The sequence below is a fragment of the Mus pahari genome, chromosome 15 (assembly GCF_900095145.1).
Source record: "Mus pahari chromosome 15, PAHARI_EIJ_v1.1, whole genome shotgun sequence".
Lineage (NCBI taxonomy): Eukaryota > Metazoa > Chordata > Mammalia > Rodentia > Muridae > Mus > Mus pahari.
Window position 1 is genome coordinate 72934653 of NC_034604.1, and position 26189 is coordinate 72960841.

At 47.6% G+C, this 26189-nt stretch overlaps 1 protein-coding gene across 1 annotated transcript in view; it reads left to right on the top strand.

The window, feature by feature from the left end:
- The window catches only part of Pard6g (par-6 family cell polarity regulator gamma), a 72120-nt gene that overhangs the window by 23849 nt on the left and 22082 nt on the right, over positions 1-26189 (top strand). Inside the window, exon 2 of the mRNA XM_021214749.2 lies at positions 8258-8480. Coding sequence (XP_021070408.1) covers positions 8258-8480 — 223 coding nt within the window. The remainder of the gene's footprint in view (positions 1-8257; positions 8481-26189) is intronic.

Below are 26189 nucleotides of genomic sequence, written 5' to 3' on the forward strand. Positions count from 1 at the left end.
TACTTTGGGGGGCAGATTCCTCATTCGGAGCCCATGTATAAAAGGTGGAGAATCCTGCTACCTTCCTCGAGGGTGACGTATTCAGATAGCGTCTTTAGAGTTCTCCTGCATGGAAGCTCTGTCTACCCACTGTTTACTCTGGCATCTGTATACATCAGTGTGGGCTTGTGGATGTTTATTTTGTGCTATTTTGTTTTCTTGCTCAGATTGTCCCAGCTCGGCCACTGGCACGTTTCCCGGTTGGTTCCTGTCCCCTTCGGCATGCTCCATGTTTGTGGGGCTTGTTTGGCTTCCTGGCTTTCTGCTGTTGCGCAATGGCCAGACTCATCTCACATGTTTCCGGAGCCCAGTCCTAGAATCAGATATCTCTAGAAGGGATCCAGATTCCTTATCACAGTGGCCATTGCTACCGGAAGACTCATAATCCCTCATTCCTAAAGATCCACAGTAAATATTCCCCTCTTTCCTTCACGATTTGAATAATTGGATATTTTCCCTACTTAAAGATGTGCCTATTTTGTTGATCTTTTCAAAGACCCAACTTTCTGTTTTCTTCCTCCCCCCACCTCTCCTTTCTCTCCCGTTCCCTAATCTCCAGTTCATTTTTTTCTGCTTGCTTTAGTTACATTTGTGCTTTTTTTTTCTTCTTTTTTCTTTTTTCTTTTTTTTTTGTTTTTTGTTTTTTTAATTTCAGTGGTGCATATTGAGGTTAATGCCTTTCCTTTTAGGTTTTTAGAACTGTAAGCTTCCCCGTGTGTGCTGCTACTACATTCTGTAAGTTTTGGTGGGATATATTTTTCATTAACCTCCCTGTGCTTATATGTTTTCTTGTGACTCTTTTTGTATATGTGTGGTATGTTTGTAAGTATGCATGGTTAAGGGGGAGCATACATCTGGAGGCTGAGGCAGGAGAATGTCTATCTTTATCACTGTCTGGCTTATTGCCTTGAGACAGGACGTCCCATTGAGCTGGAAGCTCTTCATTTCAAGAGATAGGGGAGGGGAAGGGATGAGAGGTAGGAGGGGAGAGATGGATGACAGAAAGTAGATTAGGTGATGATCTATATTATGCATATTTTCTAACTATATAGTCATCTAATTGTTGTTGAATATATGTTAAGGAGAATCAAAATAAAGTTCACTTTTAGGTGACTACCCCCTTTTTTTTTTTTTGAGACAGGGTCCTGCTGTGTAGCCCAAGCTGTCCTGGAACTTGTAGTGATCCTCCTGCCCCAGTCTCCTGAATGATAGGATCATGGCGTGAGCCACCATCCCCAGCTGAGGATAATGTACTTTTGCTGACTGGTGTAAGAGTTTTGTATTTCGATTAGTTTCACTTTAAGCTTTAAAAGGCGAAGCTGACAGCCTCCCTCCGCGTTTACTATCCTCAGGCAGACATAAGGACTGAGGTTGCGGATGGAGTATGTCAGTATTATCAAAATAACGGAATGGCAACTCATTTTGCTGAAAGTTGTAGAAACTAAGGAGTCCACACCTGTGAATTTCCCAGTGACAAGTATTTTTCCTTAAAAAAACTTGATTATTTCTCTCGTTTGACAGTTTTGTAATAGTAGATTCCCTAGCACTCTTCAAAATCAGTTTGTGTTATTATAAGCGCTTGGGTTTACACATGTTAGAAGAGGTCCTATCTATCATGTGTTGATGGTTCCAGATGAAAATGATCTGTGACTGCTGGAAGATGACTCAGGCTGGTTGCTCCTTTCTTTGATAAGTGCACTTCCGGTAAGGTGACCTTCCCCAGATTAAGGTCTTTCCCTGTGCCTAGAATTAATCATCCCTGAGAAAGGAGTCAGCTGTCTGAGTTGACTGCTGGTGAGAAAGAGGGGCTTTCCCTCTTTCCTATATAAATATATTATATAGTATCTTGCTTGCTGTCCTAGCTAGACCCAGCAAGGCAGCTTTGGGAGAGGGGTGTGTGTGTGTGTGTGTGTGTGTGTGTGTGTGTGTGTGTGTGTGTGCCTCTGCACGCTCACTTGAGTTCCTGCCTGTGTGCATATCACCACACCCAGCTGAACTTTTCAATGTAGATGGTGAATTCTGAATGGGGTGGTTTGGTATTTCCATTAGACATTTTAAAATAGAATAAAGACAATTTTTATGATCAGAAAATTTACATAATTCTTTTTTTTCTTTGATTTCTTTTATCCATTATTATCCCAAGAGATTTTTTTCTTCTATTCTTCTGTCCTACTAATCTATGCTCGATTATCTCTCATTCTTCTATGTAATAAAAAGTTTAGATAACTTTAAATTGAAATATTTTTCATATGGCTATAAAATCTCTGTTTAAAAAAAAAATCACTCCTAAATTGTTGCTGGTGGTATTTCCAGTTTGTCAAGTGTGAAGAGTCCCATCCCACAGAAGGCTCTGGTAGGAAAATTTCTTAAGTCTGAGAGTTCAAGACTAGCTTAGATAACACAGACAGACAAACAGAGAAACAGACACACACACACACATGACAGACAGACACACACGCATGCACACATACATCAGTGTGAGAGGAAGGGACCCAGGCAAGTTTTGGATGTATTGTAATAATCACCCCTGCATTGTATAAATGACTGAAATGAGCCAGCTATGGAATCGGACTTCTGTAATTGCCTCTCACCAGACTGAGGCAGGAAAATCAAGAACTGAACTCAGACTAATCTATATGGCAAGACCCTGTCCCCAGAGCAAGCAAACAAATCAAAACCAAACAAAAAGTGGTAAATATCAAGACAGTGGCTGCTGATCGGTTGTCTGTGTTCACTGGATACACACATATGCACACAGCAACCACTTCAGAAAGAAGGGAACACAAAGGGGGGGGGGACTAGGAGTGAGGCTAGAAGAGTGGGAGGGAAGGTCTAGACCTGATATGATTGATATACATCATATACACGCACAAACAAAAATTATATATAAACATGGAATTATTAAAGAATTAAATTTTTTAAATAAAAACAAAAATGGCTGGTGCGGATTATAGAATTGACCTTCTAAAAATTCTACATTGAGTTATTACAACGTTTACCAAATTACAGTTGAAATACAGGTACAGATGTTGGTAGGTGACAGGATTAAGCATCTTACAAATCCTTCATTTAATGAAAGGTACTAATTGCTCAGAGACCAGGAAAATGTCTTCTTTCTCTGCTCTTTACTGCTATAGATTTCAACACCAGCATGAGCTTTCCTCACACACAAATCAAATGCTCTGTCAGTGAAAGCCAAGCCAGGTGATTGAGGGCCCCTGGGCAAGCAGATGAGGAGGACAGCAGAGCCAGGTGATTGAGGGCCCCTGGGCAAGCAGGTGAGGAGAGGGCTCTTTGACCTCTCCCTGCATCACCTGTCAAGAGTAGCACAACCCTGAGAACCATTTAGGTAATCTGTTTGCTGCAAGTTCAATATGAACAGTTTCTGATTCCGCTGAAAGTAAACACTTGACAGGCAAGATGTATTAATTATCTGGTCATTAGAGCCACGTAGCTTTTCAGTTTTTTGGTAGGTAGAAGAATCAGTGCCCTTACCAAGAATACTATGGCGTGAATGGTTTGCACCTACTAAATCCTTCATTCAGGGGCCCCATGTTTACTCTGATGTTAGGTGGAAAATAATTAGTTTCTAGATAAAATGCATTTCTCACATCTCTGTTGGAGATGTAAATAGCATCCAACATTAAACACTCACAACCAGATCTCTGAGCCGCAGGCAAGTCACATGGTCAAACACGAACCGGACTTTTCTCATATCAAGAAAAGTCTGTCCTCCCATTGATGACCAACTAGGCCATCCTCTGCTACATATTCAGCTGGAGCCATGAGTCCCAGCATGTATATTCTTTGATTGGTGGTTTAGTCCCTGGGAGCTCTGGGAATACTGGTTGGTTCATATTGTTATCCTCCTATGGAGCTGCAAACCCCTTCAGCTCCTTGGGACCTTTCCCTAGCTCCTTCATTGGGGACCCTGTGCTCAGTCCAGGTGGGGCAGTCTCTGGATGTCCTTTCCTTCAGACTCTGCTCCACACTTTGTCTCTATAACTCTTCTCATGAGTATTTTGTTCCCCTTTCTAAGAAGAATCGAAGTATCCACACTTTGGTCTTCCTTCTTCTTGAGTTTCATGTGGTTTATGAATTGTATCTTGGGTATTCTGAGCTTCTGGGCTAATATCCACTTATCAGTGAGTGCATATCATGTGTATTCTTTTGTGATTGGGTTATCTCACTCAGGATGACATCCTCCACTGCTTGTGGACGTTGTACATCGTGGTGCGCACTAGGCTCCGCACCACGATGTACAACGTCCACAAGCAGGTGAGTGCATATCATGTGTATTCTTTTGTGATTGGGTTATCTCACTCAGGATGACATCCTCCACATGCATCCATTTGCCTAAGAATTTCATAAATTTATTGTTTTTAATAGCTGAGTAGTACTCCATTGTGTAAATGTACCACATTTTCTGGATCCATTCCTCTGTTGAGGGACATCTGTATTCTTTCCAGCTTCTGGCTATTATAAATAAGGCTGCTATGAACATAGTGGAGCATGTGTCCTTAATGCATGTTGGAGCATCTTCTGGGTATATGCCCAGGAGTGGTATTGCTGGGTCCTCAGGTAGTGCTATGTCCAATTTTCTGAGGAACTGCCAAACTGATTTCCAGAGGGGTTGTACCAGCTTGCAATCCCACCAGCAATGGAGGAGTGTTCCTCTTTCTCCACATCCTCATCAGCATCTGCTGTCACCTGAGTTTTTGATCTTAGCCATTCTGACTGGTGTGAGGTGGAATCTCGGGGTTGTTTTGAATTGCATTTCCCTCATGACTAAGGATGTTGAACATTTCTTTAGGTGCTTCTCAGCCATTCTGTATTCCACAGTTAAGAAATCTTTATTTAGCTCTGTAACCCCCACTTTTTTTTTTTTTTTGTTTTTTGAAACAGGGTTTCTCTGTATAGCCCTTGCTGTCCTGGAACTCACTTCGTAGACCAGGCTGGCCTCGAACTCAGAAATCTGTTTGCCTCTGCCTCCCAAGTGCTGGGATTAAAGGTATGTGCCCCCACGCCCAGCTTGTACCCCATTTTTAATAGGGTTATTTGATTCTCTGGAGTCTAACTTCTTGAGTTCTTTGTATATATTGGATATTAGCCCTCTATCGGATGTAGAATTGGTTAAGATCTTTTCCCAATCTGTTGGTTGCCCAGTGTAGGGGAATGCCAGGACAAGGAAGTAGGAGTGGGTGGGTTGGTGAGCAGGGGAAGGGGGGAGGGGATAGGGTGTTTTCAGAGGGGAAACCAGGAAAGGGGAGAACATTTGAAATGTAAACAAAGAAAATATCTAATAATAATAAATCAATAAAAAATGAAATTAACATTGGGGAAAAAGAAGAAAAGTCTGAATTCTTTTGTCTTCCCAGATTTCTACAGGAAGACTTTACACTTTTGGGGGGAATTGTTCAAATAGTGAAAACTAGTTTGAGCTGCATGCCGACTAGTTGCCAGGTGAAGCAGAGGAGGGAACCTCGCTGGGGAACTTGGGTGGTGAGTGTGGGAGCCTCTGGGTGCTGAGTCCGCAGTGCGGGATGCTGTGAGCACAGAGGGAAGGGAGTTCCTCAGGTGAGTGTACAGTGACAAATCCCACTGAGGAGATCCAAACAAGGACAGGAGAGAAAGTCTCTTAGGGTTTCATTACTCACCATTACAGTCTTTCATGTCCTCCGTGAGAAGAAAGGGGTGTGTGCTCGTAGACTCAGCAGAAGTCAGCTACAGATGAGAAACACGAAGACTGCCTGCTTATGCAGTAAATGCGTTAAGATTTGATTGGATGACAACAGCGGGAAGGAGCCATACAGAACTTGGACTGTAGGCTGTATCTTTTGTATCTTAGAGGTTTCCATTCCCTCTGAATGAAGACCGGTGTGCTCTGCCCAGCTGCCCGCTGATGGGCATCATGTCTTCCTTACTTACTGAGAAGAAATGCCATACTTGTCTGAGTGATGGGAGACAGGGGGAAAGATCCTCACCTCTGACAAGAGCAAAGACGGACCAGAGTCGTTTCCAGGGCATTAGCTCGCATAAACGTGACTAGCCAGACACTAATCCTTGGGCCGTACTTCTTCCCCTACTGTGTGTGTGTGTGTGTGTGTGTGGGCGGGACAGTAGACTTCTGACTAGTCACTGAATATAGCGTTTTGCCAACATTTTCAATTGTTCCTTTGTGTTGTGTCCTGGGCAGGGGAGGTAGGTAAAAGGTTGGCTTTGCTTTGTGTGACCTGCAAGAAGTGGGAACAGCAGTTGCTTCTCTCTCAGGCAAGTTGGTCTTCACATGGATCTCTGGGAGTTGTTTTCCTTAAGCCACTGGTCCTCCGTATGTCACCCTAGACACTAACATTGGTTACTTCTGGGAAATTTTGTTAAAAGCACAAATTTCTAGGATACAGCCCCAAACCTGAGAGCGTTGTAGGTGGTTTCTGACACAAACCCCAGTGACTTGCGATGACGTGTCCAGTGTAATGTCCAGGTGCTACACTGACAATTCTTGTGTAACATCTAACATTTAATCCTGTGTGCTTTCGAGCAGCCCCCTTAATTATACTGAAGATGACTAGTCTGAGCTAAGACTCTCAGGTCAGACTGACCGTGGCTGTTTCCTTGCAGACCTCAAGAGGTGACCCATAGTCTGTGGGCTGGCCCTTCTGGAGGCACACATAAGCTCCATGAGCAGCTCCACAGGCAACCAGGTCAGGGCCTGGGACTGCAGAAAAATGAGTCGGTCCCGGAGCTTTTGAGTGTGTTGAGCCCCCAGGTACTGTGCAGAGGTGGACACTAACTGATTTTCTGAGAGGAAGCTGGCTCTTTTTTATTTCCCTCTGTTGTGTCTTTCTTTCTAATTTTCCAGAGATATTTTTGTTGATTTTACAGTCTCGTGCCTGTATATAATGCATTCTGATTCTGACTGCTCCTCCCCCACTCGTCTCTTACCTCTCCCACACCCATCATGCTTCTCCCTCCTCCCTGCCAGTCCTCTTCCAAGGCTGATGACTTTAGGGTTTGTTTTGTGACCCATTTAGTTCAAATCAGGGCCATCTGTGTTAGCGTTTGTTGGACCTGTCCATTGAAGCCTGCTGGGGTCACCATTGGGTCCACAGCTGAAGGCAATGACTCTTCCTCTCCCTGGATCTATGTATAGCAAATAGTCCAGCAGTGAGGGGTGAGGCTTCCCAAGCTTCCCCCTTCATCTTTGTCTGACTGCCGAAGGGCCCACTCCAGTGCAGATCCAGGGCAGGCATCGCCACCACTGTGAATTCATGACGGCAATGGCCGTGTGTTAGCCACAGGTAGCACTCCACAGTCCTTTCCCTGTCTTCCAGCAATTCCATTCCTTCTGCCCGCTTTCCACAGTGCTCTCACCAGTCTTTAGTACAAATGCCTAGTTTAGGACTAAGCGCTCGTAAGTGACTTATTCTCAACACCATGTGCAACCATGATCAACGTCACAAGCTTCTTCATTCACCACGATTCACTGGAAAGAGAACCTTCTCTGGTTGAGGCTTAGAGTAGCATTTGTGGTTATAAACATAAATATTTAGAAAGGAGCTCTCTGTGTTGTCAGTTTGGCTAAATAGCAATGTTCAGTTCCTCCTGTGGCCTTTCCCCTGCCACGGGGTTTTGACCAGCCTTCAGTACCCAGCATGGATTCCCACCTAGGGTGTGAGCATTAAATCAAAAGCAATTGGTCACCCCCTAAAAGTAATGTCACAATTACACACGTGGTCACACTTGTGTGGCAGGCTGGTGTCACAGTTTGTAAGGTTCCCAGCAGCCTGCACTGCATCTCTTGTGTGTGACTCCTCTCTTCTGTTTATTTGGAGTTATTGTAGAAGCCAGAAAACTAATAAGAGGCCATGGTGGGGGTGCTTAAAGCAAGATAGTAAGTAGTGCATCCATAATTTGATAGTCGATCTGTGAGTGCAAAGGTCTAAGTGGGCGGGGGGGGGGGACATGGGAGGGTGTTAAATCAAAACAAAAGGGATATTTTTTTAAAGCCATCTGAAAACCTAAAACTTTAAAACAAAAAATTAAAAAACACACTTTATACATTTTAAATAGGATTCCGACTTGCTCAGTCACGAGACTGCAGCATGGGGCTGCCCATGGCCTGATGGGGACTTGGGTACCACGTTGTCCTGTGAGCACACTGTGCCTTCTTCTCACCGTCTCTTCCCCAAATTCACGCCCCTCGTCTCTTGTCTTGTAGTTTGGCGCCGAGTTCCGAAGGTTCTCCTTGGATCGCCACAAGCCTGGGAAGTTTGAAGATTTCTACCAGCTGGTGGTGCACACCCACCACATCTCTAGCACCGAGGTGACCATTGGCTATGCCGATGTGCATGGGGACCTGCTGCCCATCAACAATGACGACAACTTCTGCAAGGCGGTCTCAAGCGCAAACCCCTTGCTTCGAGTCTTCATCCAGAAGCGAGGTATGGGGAAGCTGTGCACTCTGTGCCATAGCAGCCACTTAAGGAAAAAAAAAATAGAGCTCTTAGCTGTCGGCATGGGGCTCTGAGATTCAGTTTTCTGGCCTCTCATAATAGTAGACTTTAAAATTAATTTTCAGGTCAATATTAATTTGTTTAAAGGTCTTAAAAGTAGCTACACTGCCTTCTTCACCTTAAATAGCATTGACCTCTGCCCTTTAAAGATGTAGGAAGAATAACACAAATACTTTCAGTCTCTTATGAAGAATAAATAATGCTGATATTTTTGGTATTTTAACTAGAGGCAAGTGAATTCAGTAACAAAGAGGCTTTTGTCATCCTAAGAACTAAACTTGAGGTCCCTAGTCAAAATGTACTTTTCACATCTCAGTAAGGCTAGGGAAAATATTAACTTTAAATTATAACTTTGGCTAACTTTAACCTCTAAAATCCTTAGCATTGTAAGCCAACGCTGTTTTGTCTAGAAGCAAATGACTGAGGTGGGTAGGTTGGTGATTGAGGCGGGTGGGATGGGGCGGGGAGGGCAGCCTTGTCCCCTTTGAACTCACCCTGCCTTCCTCTCAGAAATGCACTTCAGATTTTTTTTCTCTCTCCTCACATCTAAGCTAGGCTGAGCCTTGTCATTTAAAAATATGGTGCTAAAGGAAAGAGCTAGCTGCAAGGGAAGCTTAGTAATAGAAAAGGAACATTTTTATAGTCAATTTATTAATAATTACCCTTTGCCTGGGGCGGACCTACTTGGAATATTGTGAGCACTGGCTAGGAGAAGGGAGTCTTTCCTTTCTGAGTGGTGGACTACTGTGTGTGTGCAGTGTACTCAGGCTGAGGAACCGGTAGAGACCCCGTAAAGCCATGCTGCAGAAGACCATGCCTTCCTGCCATCAAGGGCTGCAGCACAGGTGTGTGCTCCCAGCATCCTTTGGTATTACCTGTTTTTTTTTTTTTTTTTTTCTTGCTCTGCCCTGGGTACCAGCATGGCACTTACAAGTCTGGCCTTCTCAGTGTGACTTCAGAGCTTTCTCTGGGCTCTTCATCAAAAGACTCATAGCAAGCTGCTGTAATGTGCTGAGTGAGGAAATGGAAAGCCGAGGTATGGAGCTGGCCGTGGAACTCAGAACTGTTGGTTAGGCTGTCTGTTTCCTGCACCTTAGTGTCACTGTTTGCAGAGTGGGGGTGACATGGCTCTTCTCAAGTTACTGTGAAAAACACGGAGCATGCCAATGGATAGTCTGTAGCCTGTTGATGTGTTTTATTCTTATTTGTGGTTTGGAGGGATGGGAGGAGACCCTGACCTTGCTTTAGTCCAGTTCTCTGGTACAAAATCAGAACATGCTGGCACCTGTATTCTAGCAGAACCTGCATATTACTGAGGATATTGAGAGACGAATAGAGCTGTCCTTCCCTCATAGTGATTAGGAGACATCTGGAACCAGGACTCTCATGCTCCCTGCAGCCCCCAGTGCCCCCTCTTATCTCTTCTCTGTCCTCTGTGATAGCCACGGCTGGTCCTGGTATAAACCCCTGCATCTCACTACTCCTTCCTGTAACTCTGCCCATCACACCACTGGAAAACTCCATCTAGCGACACTCTGTCTTCTCAGAAAGGCCACTTTCAGTCTGCTCTAATTAATTAGTTCATGTTTGCCTCTGCTCGTCTGTCCTCCTCTTCTCCCCCGGATGTCACCTACTGCAGGTTCATCTCCCCCAGACTACAAGGCCCCCAGGGCTGGTTCTTGGCTATGCCACAGTGAGCCCAGCTCAGAGCCTCACTCACGGGGACAGGCAGAGGGTGAAGGCTCTGGAGAGCTGGCTCACATGCACATGGGCCTTGTTACCCATCATGAAGGAAGCTGATGTTCTTGTCCTTCCTGGCTGTGGAGTAGGGACTCTGATGTCCCAGTAGAGGCTGTCTTGACTGAGGTATGCCCCTCAGCATGGAGCTGCTGAACCTGGAATGGACAGGAACTCGGGTCTAGGTGTTCCAGGTGGTACTGCATTGATCTCCCCCACAGTTCAGGAGGCTTCCTCCTTCAGCGTGTGGAGGCCCAGCAGCCTGTCAGTCAGTATTATGTCTGTTTCCTCCTCATTATTCTTCCTCTGCTGTGAGGAGCAGCATGACGCTCACAAGGTTGGCCTTTTCAGAGTGAGCCCATCTGTCAGAAGACCTCTGGTCCTTTTTATGGGCTCCACCATCGTTTCTGTGGGAAAGTGACAACTGCTTCCTGGATTGCTGTCAGACTCCCATATCTATAAACTCTTGGCCGGGCCTATGTGTACAGTCCTGGGTCCTCATCACACCTCTGGATCACTCAAAGCCTTCCTTTTACCCTCCTTATGGAGTTCCTACTGGAGTTACTGTGTGTGTGTGGGGGGGTTCTAGGTATCTGTACATCTGTGGACAGCTGGACACCTTTGTCTGCTGGACACACTTGTGGCCCATAACCGTGAAGATCAAGTGTCCATTGGTCAGGAGATGCCAGTTCTTATCATGGCCTCTTCATGGTGCCACCACAGCCCTGGCCAGTGAGGCCCAGGTCACTTCCCGTAGTGTGTGTGTGTGTGTGTGTGTGTGTGTGTGTGTGTGTGTGTGTGTGTACATGTGTGCATACACTTCTGTGCACTTCTGATTGATGCATGGGAGTGCCCATGGAGGCTATAAGAGGGTGTGAGATCCCCTGATGCTGCACTTACAAGAGGTTGTGAGCAGCCCAGTGTGGGTTCTGGGGATCAAACTCAAATCCTCCACAAGGGCAGTAGATGCTCTAAAATGGGAACCACCATTCCAGCCCTGGCTGATACAAGTGTTTAAGAAGAAACTATATTACCATCCTCATAAATGTATGAATCACCCAGCTGTACTCAAAACCTTCAGTCTGCCTCTCACAATAGTTTCTTCCCTCAAGATACACAAGGACATGATAATAAAGTGAAAAATGAGTGTCCCTTTCAACTAAAACTGCCAGCAAAGCCTGCGGGGACGGGGTAAATATCCACAGAAAGGCTTGCACACAGTACCGTTCACAACAGCCCAAGCATGAACAAAACCCAAGAATCTACCTGCCAGTGAACAGAAGACCAAGTGTGCGTGGCCACTTGAGGGAATGCTACCCTGCTGAGCACTACGTGGCCATGACTATCACAAACAGTGTGCTGAGGGAACTAAGCTGAGACACAGGGCCAGATGTCATGATCTTGATGTTGAAGGGATCTGTAGTTGAGAACATTGTGACCCTAAGTCAATGCTTAGAGCGGTTTTCTGGTCCCTAGAGAACATGTATACATTCCTGGCTGAGGACACACAGCAAAGCCCCTCATACCGTCCTCATTCCTGCCAGCATCCATCTCTCACATCCTCTGTCCACTGACGCCATTGTCATTTTGGTCTTGCTTTCTTTCTGTCGGTGATGTCACTCTGTACAGTGGTCCGGAGCCTAAGGCCAGAGTGCCATCGAATGTTCTCAGTTCAGGCTGTGCTGGCCTGCCTCGTGGAGATGTTGTGTCATAGAAGTGTCATTCAGGCACACTGGCCACGAGGTCGGTCCCAGAAGCGAGGCAACTTGCTAATTGGCTGTTGAAAGCACCATGACTGGATGATACTCGCGATACTCCAGTATATCTTTCTTCAGGGATCATGGCTCTGGACTTATTAACTCATAATATTCTTAGAGAACTTCCAGAAAGAAAGAGCCCTGAGTAATGAGAGTTGGGTGTAAGTGAAAAGTCCAAGCCAGGCAGTGGTGGCACACACCTTTAATCCCAGCACTTGGGAGGCAGAGGCAGGCGGACTTCTGAGTTCGAGGCCAGCCTGGTCTACAAAGTGAGTTCCAGGACAGCCAGGGCTACACAGAGAAACCCTGTCTCAAAAAAACAAAACAACAACAAAAAGTCCAGGAGGAGCAAGTTCATAGAGACAATAAGTCCAGTCAGGCTCGCTCAAAAGGTGCCTCAGGCAGTGAAGTGCCGGCCACACCATCATGGATTAGGCAGAGACCGGCATGCCTTAGGTTTCTGGTGATAAAACACTCTGACCAAGAGCAATGTGGGGAGGCCTTTGAGCTCAGGGCTCCACAGCACAGTCCATCACTGAGGGAGTTCAGGACAGGAGCCCAAGTGAGACAGGGACTGGGAGGAGCTGACGCAAGAGTACAGGAGAGTGCTGCTTCCTGGCTTGCTCCTCAAGGCTTGCTCAGTTTTCTTTATTATACACCCATGACCCTCTGGCCAGCAATGACACCTTTCACCATGGGCTGGCCCCTCCACATCAATTACTACTTAGGAAAATGCATCACAGGCTTGCCTTACAGGCCAGTCCGGTGTGGACATTTCCTCACTGAGGTTTCCCTATCCCAAACCACTCCAGTTTGCCAGTTTAACCAAACAAAGCAAACACCCAGCCAACACAAGGTGGATTCCTGAAGAGCAGCCAGGGCCACCAACCTAGCTCAGTGAGTGCACTTTGGGTTCCGTGAGAAGCCTGGTTTTGAAGCATAAAGGTAGAGAGTAATCAAGAACAGACCTACAGTGTCAGCCTCTGGCCTGAGCGTAATAAATGTGCGTGTGCACTAGCACACACCCACACTAACCAGCTCATAAGCCACGTGTGCACATCCCAGAATTGGAGATCTCTAGGAATACATGTGTGCACTTTAATAAGTCAGTGTCACGCACTGGAGCACAGCAAAGCTGGGTCCCAGGGTTACCAGCGACAGTAGTCACACAGTCACAAAGTGCTGACAGTAGTCACACACAGTCACAAAGTGCTGACAGTAATCACACAGTCACAAAGTGCTCTTCTGGTCTGAGATCCAATCTTCAGCAGGGCTCCCAGGATTTTCCCCAGCCTTTATTTCCAGAATTCATCATCCTTATTGTGTGTGAATACTTTGACTTTTTTTTCCCAAGGGGTGGCATCATGGAGATATCAGAAATTCTCATCTTTAATCGTGGGTCATCCTGCCCAGAATATGACTTTTTAAATAACATATTTGTTTGAAAGTTTGTTTTGTTTTTTTTAAATCATCTCTTTCCCTGATGGTTAGAAACTTCCTGGGTGTTTCTTCGGGTGTGTGCTGAGCCGAGCTGTGACCCACGCTCCAGATATGAGCTGTGCCTGGGTGTGAGCCATGCTTCAGGTTTAAGCCATGTCCACTGTCAGCTATACCCTGGTGTGATCAAGGACCAGGTAGGAGTGGGGCCCAAGAGTGAGCCTGTCCAGGAAGAGTATTTGACATTCTTCTGAGAAGGTATTCTCGAGCATTCCTATGGTAGGGTTTATGGTTCATACAGATCCAGGGTCCCCACTTATAGAAAAGGCTACATCTGGGGCTCAGACAATCAGCCAGGAACCACCTAGCTTTTGTCAGTCTGGGGATGTTTTCTTGAAGATTTTCTGTCCCTGGAGGCTTGGGAAGGGCGTAAGGCAGGACTTTGGCTTCAGCCTCACCAGCTTCTTTCAGACTTCTTTCTTCAAAGCTTGTTGGCTTCGGCTGCCATCTTTCCAGGGCAACTCTTAGAAACCCTGGGTCTTTCCCTTTGATAAATAACAGCTTTCATCCTGTTCTTCACATTAATGTTCTGTCTGTGTGAGCAAGGAACGAAGAACAATGCAGCAGGCCCAGAACAGGCCAGCAGTCAGAATGCATGGCTTGCATGCTGAGGCTGGAACCCCGGGTGAGTTTCAGTGGCTCATTTTTCTTTTCGCCCGTCTTTCCCTCCTACCCTCCCTAGTGGATGCAGGAACACTGGGAGCCACTGGTAGTGCGAGAGCAGGGCTGAGACCAGGAGGGGTACTCTGTGTCTCCTCCTATTTTTAGCAGAATAAACAGGAAGTACAAACACTAACACTATTACCACTCACTTCTTCAACAAGTAAGTCCTTCTAACCCCAATGACACCCATGATCTTGTCTACCTCCAGGCCCTGCCCAGGGCAAGGTGGACTACTGCAGGGGTGGGGTGGGGCGGAGGTCCCTAACCTAAACTTGTATGTTGCACCTAAGCATGTGGTTCTTAGATGTTCTGTGCATTTTGGGTTCTGAGAATGAATAAAGCACAATTAATTGCAAATGCTTAGGTGTATGGGACATTGTGTGAGGTTACATTTGTTGCAAATGCTTAGATGTTTCGGACATTGTGTGAGGTTACATTTGTTGCAAATGCTTAGATGTTTCAGACACTGTGTGAGGTTACATTTGTTTATATTTCATTTAATTGAGTTGTATTTCGCTTCTAAGTATAAAGCCTAAGTGCTCACGGGGTTTCTCCCGGATTCTTAGGGTCGGTTCTTGGTAGGAGGTTCCAAGGAACCCTCAGAGAGCAGTCAGAGCTCCCCGCCTTTCTCTCTCCTCAGAGGCTGCCTAGTGCTGCTTCTGAGGTTCACTCTGCTGCTCTGACCCCTGCTGTGCGGTCCTGCCCTGCCCTGGTGTGTACAGGGATAGGCGTGGGGCTGGGTCTCAACTCTGCTGGACATCGGACTGCTGTGCTTTCCAGAAAACTGCTTGTTTGGGAACCTTTCTCTGTCTTTTTGTTTTTTTTCTTTTCTTTCTTTCTTTCTTTCTTTCTTTTTTTTTTTTTTTTTTTTTTTTTTTTTTTTTTTTTGTTCTGTTTTGCTTTTTTAAAAGGCCAAGAAGGCCTCACTACACTGCCGTGGGAACCCGGAGAAAACAACAGGCCTGCGGCCCTGGCTCAGAGTGGGCGTGGGGAGAATGTGCTGAGGCAGCTTGTGAAAAGCCACACACCAGAGGCACCCACCACCCAGAGGAACGTGGCTGTCTGGTCTGCCTTGTGTCCTTGCGTCCTTCCCGTCCTTCCCGGCTAGCTGGTCTCTGATTAGCGTACTCTCCAGCAGTCCCAGCAGGGGTCTGAAGTGCAAACGGTGAGGTTTTCACACCTGCTGAACTAATGCTTTTCTTTCTTCCTGGTCTTAGCTTCTCTCAAGAGGTCAGCCTTGGTGTGTTTATAATTTGGCTTTTTGCTTTCTAAGTGTAGTTATGTCAAAACTACATCTGATTATGAAATGCTTTATAAAATGTTGTTTTAAGACTTTTTTGTTTGTGACGTATTTGTGTGGAGAACCTTGGGCGACATGGAATAACGCCCTGCCCCAAGACAACGTTTAGCATTTGGCAAAACTGTTCCAGACCTCAGATGTGCTGTCAGTAAACAGACCATTGTACACATGTCATAGAAATGCCTGGGCCTGGTTCTATATTTTTGTCTTTTTGCAGCTGTGGGTAGATGCGAATCACCCCACCATGATGAACGTAAACGCCACCCGCACCTTCGTGGCTGATTTTCCCAGTCTCTTCATTCTGAGCTATGTGGAGCAGTTTCATAGAGCTGTCAGTTTCTCTCTTGGGATAAACAATGTCTTGCTGGGTTCAATTAGATTAACAAAGGTGTATAATTCCACGTTCCTGTCCTCAGTAGGATTTCAGCATTATATCTGAAGTGTCTTTGAACATAGTTGTGCCCTGTGGAAACATGGTCATTAAATTTCTCTTCTCATGATTCTGGCAAGCAGGCCAGAAGGACTGGGGCGACGCAGATGGTGGCAGTCCCTGGCTGCTACAAGCCCTGGGATCCTGCCTCCCTTGGCACCTGGTGTTGATTTCCACGGATGCTCCTCTTGGCCTCACCTTTGTCCATCTGTAGAGTCTGACCTCCTGTCACATGTCATCTGGCAGTGTGGATGCCACTCACGTGAGCAGCTCACATGATGGCGTAATTAGTTTGCTGTCACTTGACTAGTGTATTGGAAAGCTGTAAATGTCATCATGTTTCGTTTCTCTGGCATCAGAATTGCTTACTGGGTGGCAGTAAATAAATTTATATATAAATTTAGGCTGACAATATCCTAGAGCCAAGGTAATGTGGTTTTCAGCACAAAAAAAAATCATGTAATAGATAATCTAAGAGGGCTGTCCCTGTTACTTCCAGGGTAAGTTAGGGGCCTGTCATGGGACCTATTAGCTATTTTAGATGTAAGGAATTCTTCTGACAGCTACAGTGACTTCTGGGTAAACCTGCACCCTGTCCACACCACTAAGAGGCTGCTTGGTGACTATAATGCTGCCAATGGGATCTTATCTCATGGTAGCTTATCTCAGATGTGCAAACTAGAGTGTTTAACCCCTTCTCCAAAAGCTTGCTAGTGTCTCCTAGGTTCTGTGGTGAGCACATCCACTTTCTCAGCCTAGGTGTCTGTTGATGGGGGCCACGTGCTAGATTGCAATGGGCAGTGTGAGCCCAGTCACTGTGGGTATCATGGAGAAAATCAAGCCTGTTGTCACGCATCTCTGGAGGCTGCCTGCAGAACGGATGGTTGAGTGAGGCCTCCTGAGAGGCCACCAGAGGCTGCTTACACCGAGAAGTCCAGCAGAGGTGGTCAGTAGGCAGGAGCAGGCCTACATGCTGACAGTAGACCTCCCCTAAGGACATGCACGCTATGCTATCCAAAGGTGTCCAGTGGGGGCTCTACAGCTAACCATGTAGTCTTGACAGTACAAGGGGCCCCCAAGTAGACCTGCCATGGACCCCACTCTGAAAGGCAAGTGGCCCTGCCTCCTTGTGATCTGAAAGATCGTGAGCTCCAGCTGGAATAAGTAGAAACTCTCTCTTCTCCCAGCAGGCCTTTGCTCAGCCAGTGTGACAGAGATTTCTAGGTCCTTGCTGTGACAGTGACCACGGGTTTTGGTTGGGGTCATTTGCTTCAGCACAGAGATTTTGGAAATGTGATCTCTCAAAATTCACGGTCTTGTTTTGTCCCCTTTGACCCAGATGTTGGCTCCTAAGTCAGCCAGCTCAAACTTTAATCATAAAATCTAGAACCCTCCACAAAAAAAAAAAAAAAAAAAGTTCCAGTGTGTAGTCCACCATCAGCACAACAGGGCTGCCACTCCCTGCCCAGGGATCCCCCCCCCACCCCCCCACCCCCCCACCCCCCGCCAGCAGAGGCACTCTGGGAGACTTGCCATGCACTCCCGCTTAACACCCAGCACTCTGAGGGTTGGTTCAGTTAGCTCCTCAGTTACTGGGCTTCTTTTCTCATTAGATACCTGCTTTGTACTCAGAACCCCACTGCCTCCTAGGGATGCAAGGGTAGGTCAAGGCTCCTGCCCTTGAGCAGCTGCTGCGCTTTCTCCAGATAACTGGTGCTGTGCTCAGAATGGGCAGGGTATGCTGCTAAGGAAGGCCAGCAAAAAGGGCTACAGCATCAGACCAGCCCAGGAGGCTTTGTGAGGAGGCAGAGCCAGCATCATTGGAAATGGACTGTGGCGTGAGAACAGGAGCATCTGGGACAGGCACAAAGTCATGTAGGATGTCAGCAAGGGAAAGGAGTGGAGATCGACTTAGAGGCGCCAGCAGAAGTTTGCACTGGGAAGACGTGGTAGGAATGTTAGGAGCTACAGTCTCCGTGAGTGCCTGCAGACAGTAGGTGCTCACTGAGGCCTGCAGACAGTAGGTGCTCACTGAGGCCTGCAGACAGTAGGTGCTCACTGAGGCCTGCAGACAGTAGGTGCTCAACGAGGGCTGCAGACAGTAGGTGCTCACTGAGGCCTGCAGACAGTAGGTGCTCAACGAGGCCTGCAGACAGTAGGTGCTCACTGAGTGCCTACAGACAGTAGGTGCTCACTGAAGAGCTGTCCATGGGTTAGGGAGCTCTGAGGAGAAGCTCATCTTCACAGGAGGCTTCAGAGAAGGCAGAATGTGAGGCCCCCTGTAAAAAGCTGGAGCTCTGACCAGTTCTCCAGGGAGCCTTGGCATTCGAATTGCCTTGAATTAGGACATCTGTGGCATATTCCCAGTGACTATCTGAAGTTGGTGAACACAGTTCTCGCTCTCTGCCAGAGGCTCCTTTTATTATGCGCCCATGTGCAGCTGCTGGGCTACCAAGCTCAGGAACGGTTTACACACCAAGTTGCTGGTAATTCTGAATCCAAAGCCAAAGTTGCTGGGCTGAGACATGTAGGTGCTGGCTCTAGTCAGTCCCTAGGGGAAGACATGGACTCTGCTCCATGGTGTATCCCACTCTATTCAAAAGGCTTACAGTGTCAGAAGATGCCTTGTTCAGATAGCAGCCATGAAGCGTGTCGGTCAGTGGAGGCGCAGCCTGGCCCTGTGCACAGTTCATCCAGCAGACTGACTCGGGAGTCACCAGAGAGAAGGAGAGAGCGCTTACGAAGCCATCTGGAGCAGGGTCAGGTCATGGTTTCCTGTTCCCAGCTTGAAACCACCCAAGTGGCACCTTTACTGATTCCCCTGCATCCATTCCAGACTCCAGCCTGTCTTCTAGCATCATGGATGGCTTTCCCACACTCCGGCCTGGCTGTGCTCCCCAGCTAAGCCGATTGGTCCATCTCACGTCTCTTCTTTCTCCTGTGCACCACTCAGTGGTCTCCCACAACTCACTGAGCATATCCTAGTTACACTGTCACTCTGAGCCTCCGTAGGGCCCTCAGGATACCCCACCTTGGTTTCTCTGTCCCATCCATGTTATTCCCAATTCACTTTCCCAAAGCGCTGCCACCTCCCAGAATTCCCCTCTATGAGAATTCTAACGTCAGGATGCCTCAGACCTCATTCCCCGTACGTGGCCTTATGTAACCTGGGTTCGCCTCAGCTCTCAGCCCCAGGAGTCTTGGGACATAGCCTGTGGCCCAACTTCCCCATGACTCAGCACATAGGGGAGTCTGAGCTGTCACCTGAGAGCACACAGAGCCCTTATTTCTGTGCATTATGCTAAGAAGGTCATTGTTTCTCCCGGTTCAGAGTCCAGAGATACAGAAATTTCCACCATGAACTCTCTTTTTCCAAAAACTCTGGGGAAAGTTGGTTTCCTCTTACACAGCACTTTTCCCTTCCTGTTTTGCCCTTATCTCTGTAGTTCCCGCCTCCCCTGTGGGAAAGTAGGTCAGCACAGGGGTCACCACCTGTGTGCGAGCCGCACTACTGCAGTTCATACATGCAGGCAGAAGGCTGGGGTGAGGACTCCCACTGAGCTCAGAGCTGCTTACTTTGGGATTGTTTTTATGTGGCAGTGAACCAGGCAAGGGTGGGCTCACCCTGGGTAGACTTTATGAAATTATGAAGGATAGTCATGACACTAACATACTGATCTGCTTTTTATAAAATTTGTGTTGTGGATTTATCATCTTAGCCATTTGTAGATACGTGTTTCAGTGACAATCCACCTGTTCACACTGTTAGGTGAGCATTGCCACCATCCACCTCAGAACTTTCCAGTCTTTGGTACAGATTACTATAAAACATCAGAGAAGAACTTTTATAATTGATATCTGTCAGTGGCCTTGCTGGATATTCCAGATCAAAGGCAAGGAATTACATTTTGTTGTTGTTGTTGTGGTTGTTTCAAAAAGCAAATCACTTGAGAAATAGTTGTCTCCTGCTGAAATACGTTCCTCAAGACCTCAGGCCCTTGACCGATGGCTGTGGCCACCTTACCCACGGTCTCATCCCTACCTCCTATGCACAGACACTCCTTGGCAAAGTCATAGGAAACATGGCGCTAAGCACCTCTGTGATGTGACTAGGGTTCACAGTGTGTACACTGGGGCCAGGAAGGCGTTTCCCAGTTCGTGTCAGAACATGCAGAGCACTAGACACTCTGATCATCACCTCCCTGGGCCTTTCTGAACCAGAAAAACATCTTTTCTAGTAGGAAGTGAGTTCTGGAGATTCCAGTGTCTCGCACTGAGTTTGCTAGAAGCAGGGTCCAGAACTCACAGCTCTAATATTCCTGCTCCAGAAAGATCTGTAGACTCCGTCCATCCCTCTGCATTATTCTCCTCCCTCCTGGAGTGAGGGGAAGACCACAGCCAGATCCCAGGTCAAGGGATCAGATATGTCCAGTATACAGGTTTGTGGGTTCTTGTAGCAGGGACTGGGACCCTGCCAGATGACTTCAGTGGGGAGGGCAGGCTCAGAGACCACCCAGGAAAATACCCGTAGTTGTGGGAATGGTTAGAGGATCCCCCTGTGTCACATGGACCCTCTGTAAGGCACACTGCATCAACTGTCATAAACTATACATCTTCCAGGATTCCCCCCTACCCCCAGTACTAGGGATAGAACTCAAGTTGTGCGTGCAAGGGGGTGCTCCTCCGCTGAGCCCTATCCCCAGCTGTTGGGATTGCTAATGATTCCTTAGAGATCAGATGGAAACATTTGTATGGTCACACTGACTTTGCATAAAAAGATGTGAAGGCACATGAGTTTGGTGTTCAGGGTAACTCCTGGCACAAATGTAGGCACAGATGATAATGTCTAGGCTCAAGACTTAGATGGTCGGGATGTACAGGCTGGAAAACAAATCAGAACTTGAAGCAAGTCTCCTTGATGGTAGCTGCCACCGCAAACAGTTCTTGACATCTACTGTCTATACCTGTGCATACCTGTCCTTAAGACCGCATATGAGCACTGAACTCCTGCTAGTCAGATCATAGAATAGTGAGATTTCCAGGTTAAAGGCTATCTAAGCCAGCTTCCTCATTTCCAGGAATAAGCTGAGACCTAAAGAGGCTTCTTTAATAGCCTGTCCCCATGCAAATATGTTCATACTGCACACTGGCATTTGTAGATTTGGCTTTCTCACAGAGCAGAGTCTAAGTGCTTTAATATCTTTAGAGCCTATTACTCGAGCACAGACCTGTAGCACTCTTGTGCCTGAGCTCACCACATTCTCATCCTGTGGCAAGACTCTGGGTTTGTGTCGCCTCGGGAACTCACTTGGGGGCTGCTGTCCTTGAGCCGTACGTAGTAAGGAGCTGGGTCTTTTGAGCAATGGTTTGTTCTCATCTCTTCCCAGCTGGACAGCATTTTCTTGTGTCAGCAAAGCTCAAAGAACCATGTGCAAGGGAGGGAAAACACAGGAGACACCATCGTGGCCAGCAGGTTCACGTGCTCCACAGACTGTGCTAAGGCAGGGGAAGAGACAGCATGAACGGGGATCTTAGTCCACAGCCCACTTGCAGGGATGTGTGCAGCACCAGCACTGGGAAGAGAGCCATTCTGTCACACAGGCCGATGTAGCACAAGGACGTCAGATTTGTCACTACTCTCCATCCTCTGGGCTTGCCAAAGGAATCTTGGAATAAGCCGATTCCTTCTTCCCTGCTGCAAGGCATGGCTCACACTGTAAGGTGCTTAGTCGTCCTATGCCTACCCAGACAATGCCTCAGACACGTTTCTCACCCCCATTCTGTGTGGCTGTATAAGACAGGAGGGATAAAAACCTCAGGACACATGGGAGGCCCATAGGTGGAGGTACTGTAGAAGTCCTATCTCGTGGCAATGGACATGCAGTTACTGACTGTGTTGTAGGCACGAGTGAGAAGGGGATGGTAATGAGCTCTGCCTCTCGTGGGTACGTTTTATGGTACAGCCAGGACCTAGGAGAGTAGCAAGGGCTTCCCTCAGTGGTGCCAGGACCCCGTCCCTGCAGGCTTCACGCACACTCCCAGCGATGCCAGCCTCCACGTACATTTTCCTTAAGTGTAAGACTTCCCCACTTAGGGTCTTTCTAAGAAGTGGAACTGCTCCTTTTAAAGAGGACAAAACTGAGTTCCATACAGGACACGAGACTTTCTCGAGCCACACGGCACCACTGATGAGCCAGGATTGTTCCTGAGCCTGCCTCCAAAGTCTTCACTGCCCCCCACATGCCCTCGATGCTGGACTTACAAATTATGGACTATAGATGTACCCAAATGAGGCCTGCTAGCTAGAATTTCACTGGGCCAAATGTCTGTGGGTGAGACATCAAATGTTGGTGAGAATCTACCCAAGAGACAGACATGCGGTTATGCCCAGACCTGCCTCAGCTTGCCCCTCACTACAGGCTGCCACTCAGGACCCTTATCCGCATGGATTCCTAAACCTGGATCTGAATTGTCATCCTGTACTGAAGACCTCCTGGAACATCAGGAAGAAGGCTCACTCAGGAATTAAAACCCAGGGTGGGAAACGCAAGGTACGCTATCCTAACAACAGAAGGAGAGACCTGGGTCTACATCCACAACGGCTCTCACTTGTGTAAATAAACTCTGTAACAGCCCATCAGCCAGGGAAAAATCCCCGCCCGGGGTGGTTAGCTGACGATAGGGAGGGGTACCCTTAGTTCTGGGTTTCTTTTAGGGGTGATGAAAACACTCTGGAATTAGACTGTGGTGGTAACCGTGCAACTCTGAATTTTGCTGAAAGCCACAGAATTGTACGACTTAAATAAGTGAAGTTGGTAGGCAAGTCGTGTACTCTTAACTATATGGTATCACAATCTAGCGATTCCCACATGCTTCTGTCAGCAGTACTCCTGAGTTGCTGGCCACTGAGGTTTCCTTGAGAGGTCTGGTCTGGTCTGATGGCGGGTGAGAGGAGAGCCTGAGAGTAAAGGGCCTTCGAGAGGACACACTTGAGTCTCTCACGGGATGGGGGGGTTGTATTTGTGAGCCGGCAGGGAGTGGTTGCAGAAGTGCCGCCTCAGTGCTGTACAGCCAAGAGTGGCCCAAATGACCCCACAGTGGGTTGGTTCCTGGTGTCCCACTGGGGGCATAAATGAAGGCCTTAGAAGTTAGCAATTTTCCTGAAGGAGAGGAAGAGAAGGGACACTATTGTCACCAGTATGTCCTGCTGTCCATAAAGAAGCATGGACAGTCTGCTGGTGTCACCTCAAGCAGGGTTTGCTGTCCTGTTTCCCTTGATCTCACCTTATCAGGGTTGATGCAGGCCCACAGCTGAGGATGGGCGGGGCCTGGTAGCCTATCCTTCTCCCACCCCACCCCCACCCCCCAAAAGCCCTTGGCACTCCTCACCCCTTTGTGGAACTTCTGCAATCTGTCTGGACGGGTGACTTCACAAAGCCCTGGGAATTACTGAAAGAGGTCTGCCCTAAATATGGGCTTTTCTGCCAACAGTTATTTTCAGTTTTTTTCGATTATGGTTGTGCTCTCTGGTAACCACTGCAGTATCTCATAAATACAGACTGAATCACAGCCGAGCTGTCGAGCCAACCCTGGGGTGGAGACAACATGTGGATGCCTGGAGTCTGTCTTCTGCCCACAGCCTGGGAGTGTCAGGTCAAGCAGCCCACTGAGCAGGCCAGGGCCAGGTAGTCCCCAGAAGCCAGGAAGTTATTTCCCATGCACTTCCTGTTCACACCTGAAGCTTCAGGAGAAGTGTGGTGGGCCTCGAATTCCAGGTTGCAGGGATACATTCCATCCTGACTCTCCTGGACCTGCTACCTTCAGACCTAGCAAACTTAGGAGGGCATTAGCCAAGGCCCTGCCTGCCTCTGACTTGGATCTCTGTAAGAAGTGCTAGACCCATGGTTCCTTTATTTCTCCTCCATGGTGAGCATTTGAGGAAAAGGGGGAGGCAACCATTCTTTGGCCAAGTCAGAGTCAGAAGCAGCTTGGGGTCTCTGGTGCTTCCTGTTCATGGGAAAGGCATGTTGGAGAATGGGCTGGGGTAGTTCAAAGCCCAGGAATGTGGGGAGGCAGGTTGGCATGAGGAAGGTACCCTGCTCTCAGAAATCTGCTTCCAGTTGATCTCTCAGTTATGAGAGGAATGGGGAGAGTCGTGGTTGGAAGAAGCTCAGAATCTGGAATCCAGATCCCCATTTCTAAGACATCCACAGGGCGCAGTATGCAAACCGGAGTACTTGACATAGCATGGGCCCTTAGGTGGCAGGCAGCAGGGCCGGGACACAAGGGTGTTTCCCTCGCCCTCCACAGTCCTGTATCTAATTAAACTGCACCGGAGACCGGGGGAGGGAAGAGGAGGGACCTCTATGTTGCATGCTTTTGGTTAAGCTCATTATCTGAGAACAGCACCCAAACTCCAGTTTTCCAGACTCACACCCTCAGGGCCACCGAGGTCCCAGCAGACACAAAGCCTGACTGACAACTGACTGAAAGTCCTACTCATAACTCGGTAGCCTCAAGGTCTGGAAAAAGTCTTCTCGGCTCCCTTGTGCCTCAGTTTCCCCCATTTGTTAGCTACAGGTCTCGATTGACTGGAGTCTCTCTGGGTTCTTGTGAATGTCAGCTACTGTCTCCCTGGGCTTGACTGTATACAGGGAGACGGCTGTGCTCACACAGTAGGTTTATGGAAACAGGAAGCCATGTTCCAGGCACTGAGAAGCTGGGTGTAGACAGGCTTTAGACACCACGCTGGGAGGGGCTGAGGCAAACTCTGCTGCTCTCCACCACTGACTGGAACACCAGAACTGGCAGGTAACTGACCCACCAACCTGCTCAAGTGGAGGGCTGTCTTGAGGCTGCTCTCAGGTAACCTGTATTGCTCACACTCGCTGCCTGTGGACTTCAGCCTATAGCATGGAGCATCCACACACTTTCTGTCATAAAAAGCATACGTTCTACTCATTTTGAAACAAAAAGTCTAAAAGCCATCGAAGCTTCTTGTCTCCCAGACTGGTCCTCATGAGAAAGAGCCTGACAGTGGGTATTGCTCACCTTACTAGAGTAGAAACGGGATGTGGGCCCTGAGGGGCCACACACACAGCCTGGAGTGGCCCATGTGATATGTTTGGGGAGAAGTCCACTGGCCTCAAAAACTGTAGAGGAATTCTCCGTAGAAGCCACTTTGATGTCTTAAATTGCATCTAACACTTATGCCTAAGTTTGATTTCTACTGCTGTGATAATGACCATGACCGAAAGCAACTTGGTGGTAAGAGGGTTTTTTTATGGCTTAGCCATCCCAGTCACAGTCCATCATGAAGGCAAGTCGTGGCAGGAGTTCAAGCATGAGCCAGGCAGCAGGGACGAAGCTGAGGCTGGAGAGGGACACTGCTGACTGGCTCACATAGCTTGCTTATTTATTCAAGCCAGGACCGCTTACCCAGCGGTGGCCAGACCTAGAGTGGGCTGGGCCTCAAGAAAGGGTCCCCAGAGACTTTTCTGTAGGCCTGGTGACATTTTCCCAGTTGAACGTCCCTCTTCCCAGATGACTATAGTTCCTGTCAAGCCGACAAAAACAAAAAAACTAACAAACACAGCTAGGAAAGGTAAAGAGAAGAAGGAAGAGCAAAGTGTGGATACTTCCTTCCTTCTTAGAATGGGGAACAAAATAACCATGGTAGGAGTTACAGAAACAAAGTTTGGAGCTGAGACAGAAGGAAGGACCACCCAGAGACTGCCCCACCCGGGGGTCCATCCCATATATATATATACAACCACCAAACCCAGACACTATTGCATATGCCAGAAATATTTTGCTGACAGGACCATGATATAGCTGTCTCTTGTGAAGCTATGCCAGTATCTGGCAAACACAGAAGTGGATGCTCACAGTCATCTATTGGATGGAACACAGGGCCCCAAGGAGCTGAAGGGGGCTGCAACCCTATAGGAGGAACAACAATATGAACTAACCAGTACCCCCCAGAACTGTGTCTCTAGTTGCATATGTAGCAGAGGATAGCCTAGTCAGTCACCAATGGGAGGAGAGGCCCTTGGTCTTACGAAGATCATATGCCCCAGTACAGGGGACTGCTAGGGCCAGGAAGCGGGAGTGGGTGGGTTGGGGAGCAGGATGGGGGGAGGGTATAGGGCACTTTGGGGATAGCATTTGAAGTTTAAAGGAAGAAAATATCTAATAAAAAAGAAATATATATGTATATATTTCAAAACTATATATATTTCAAAATTATATAT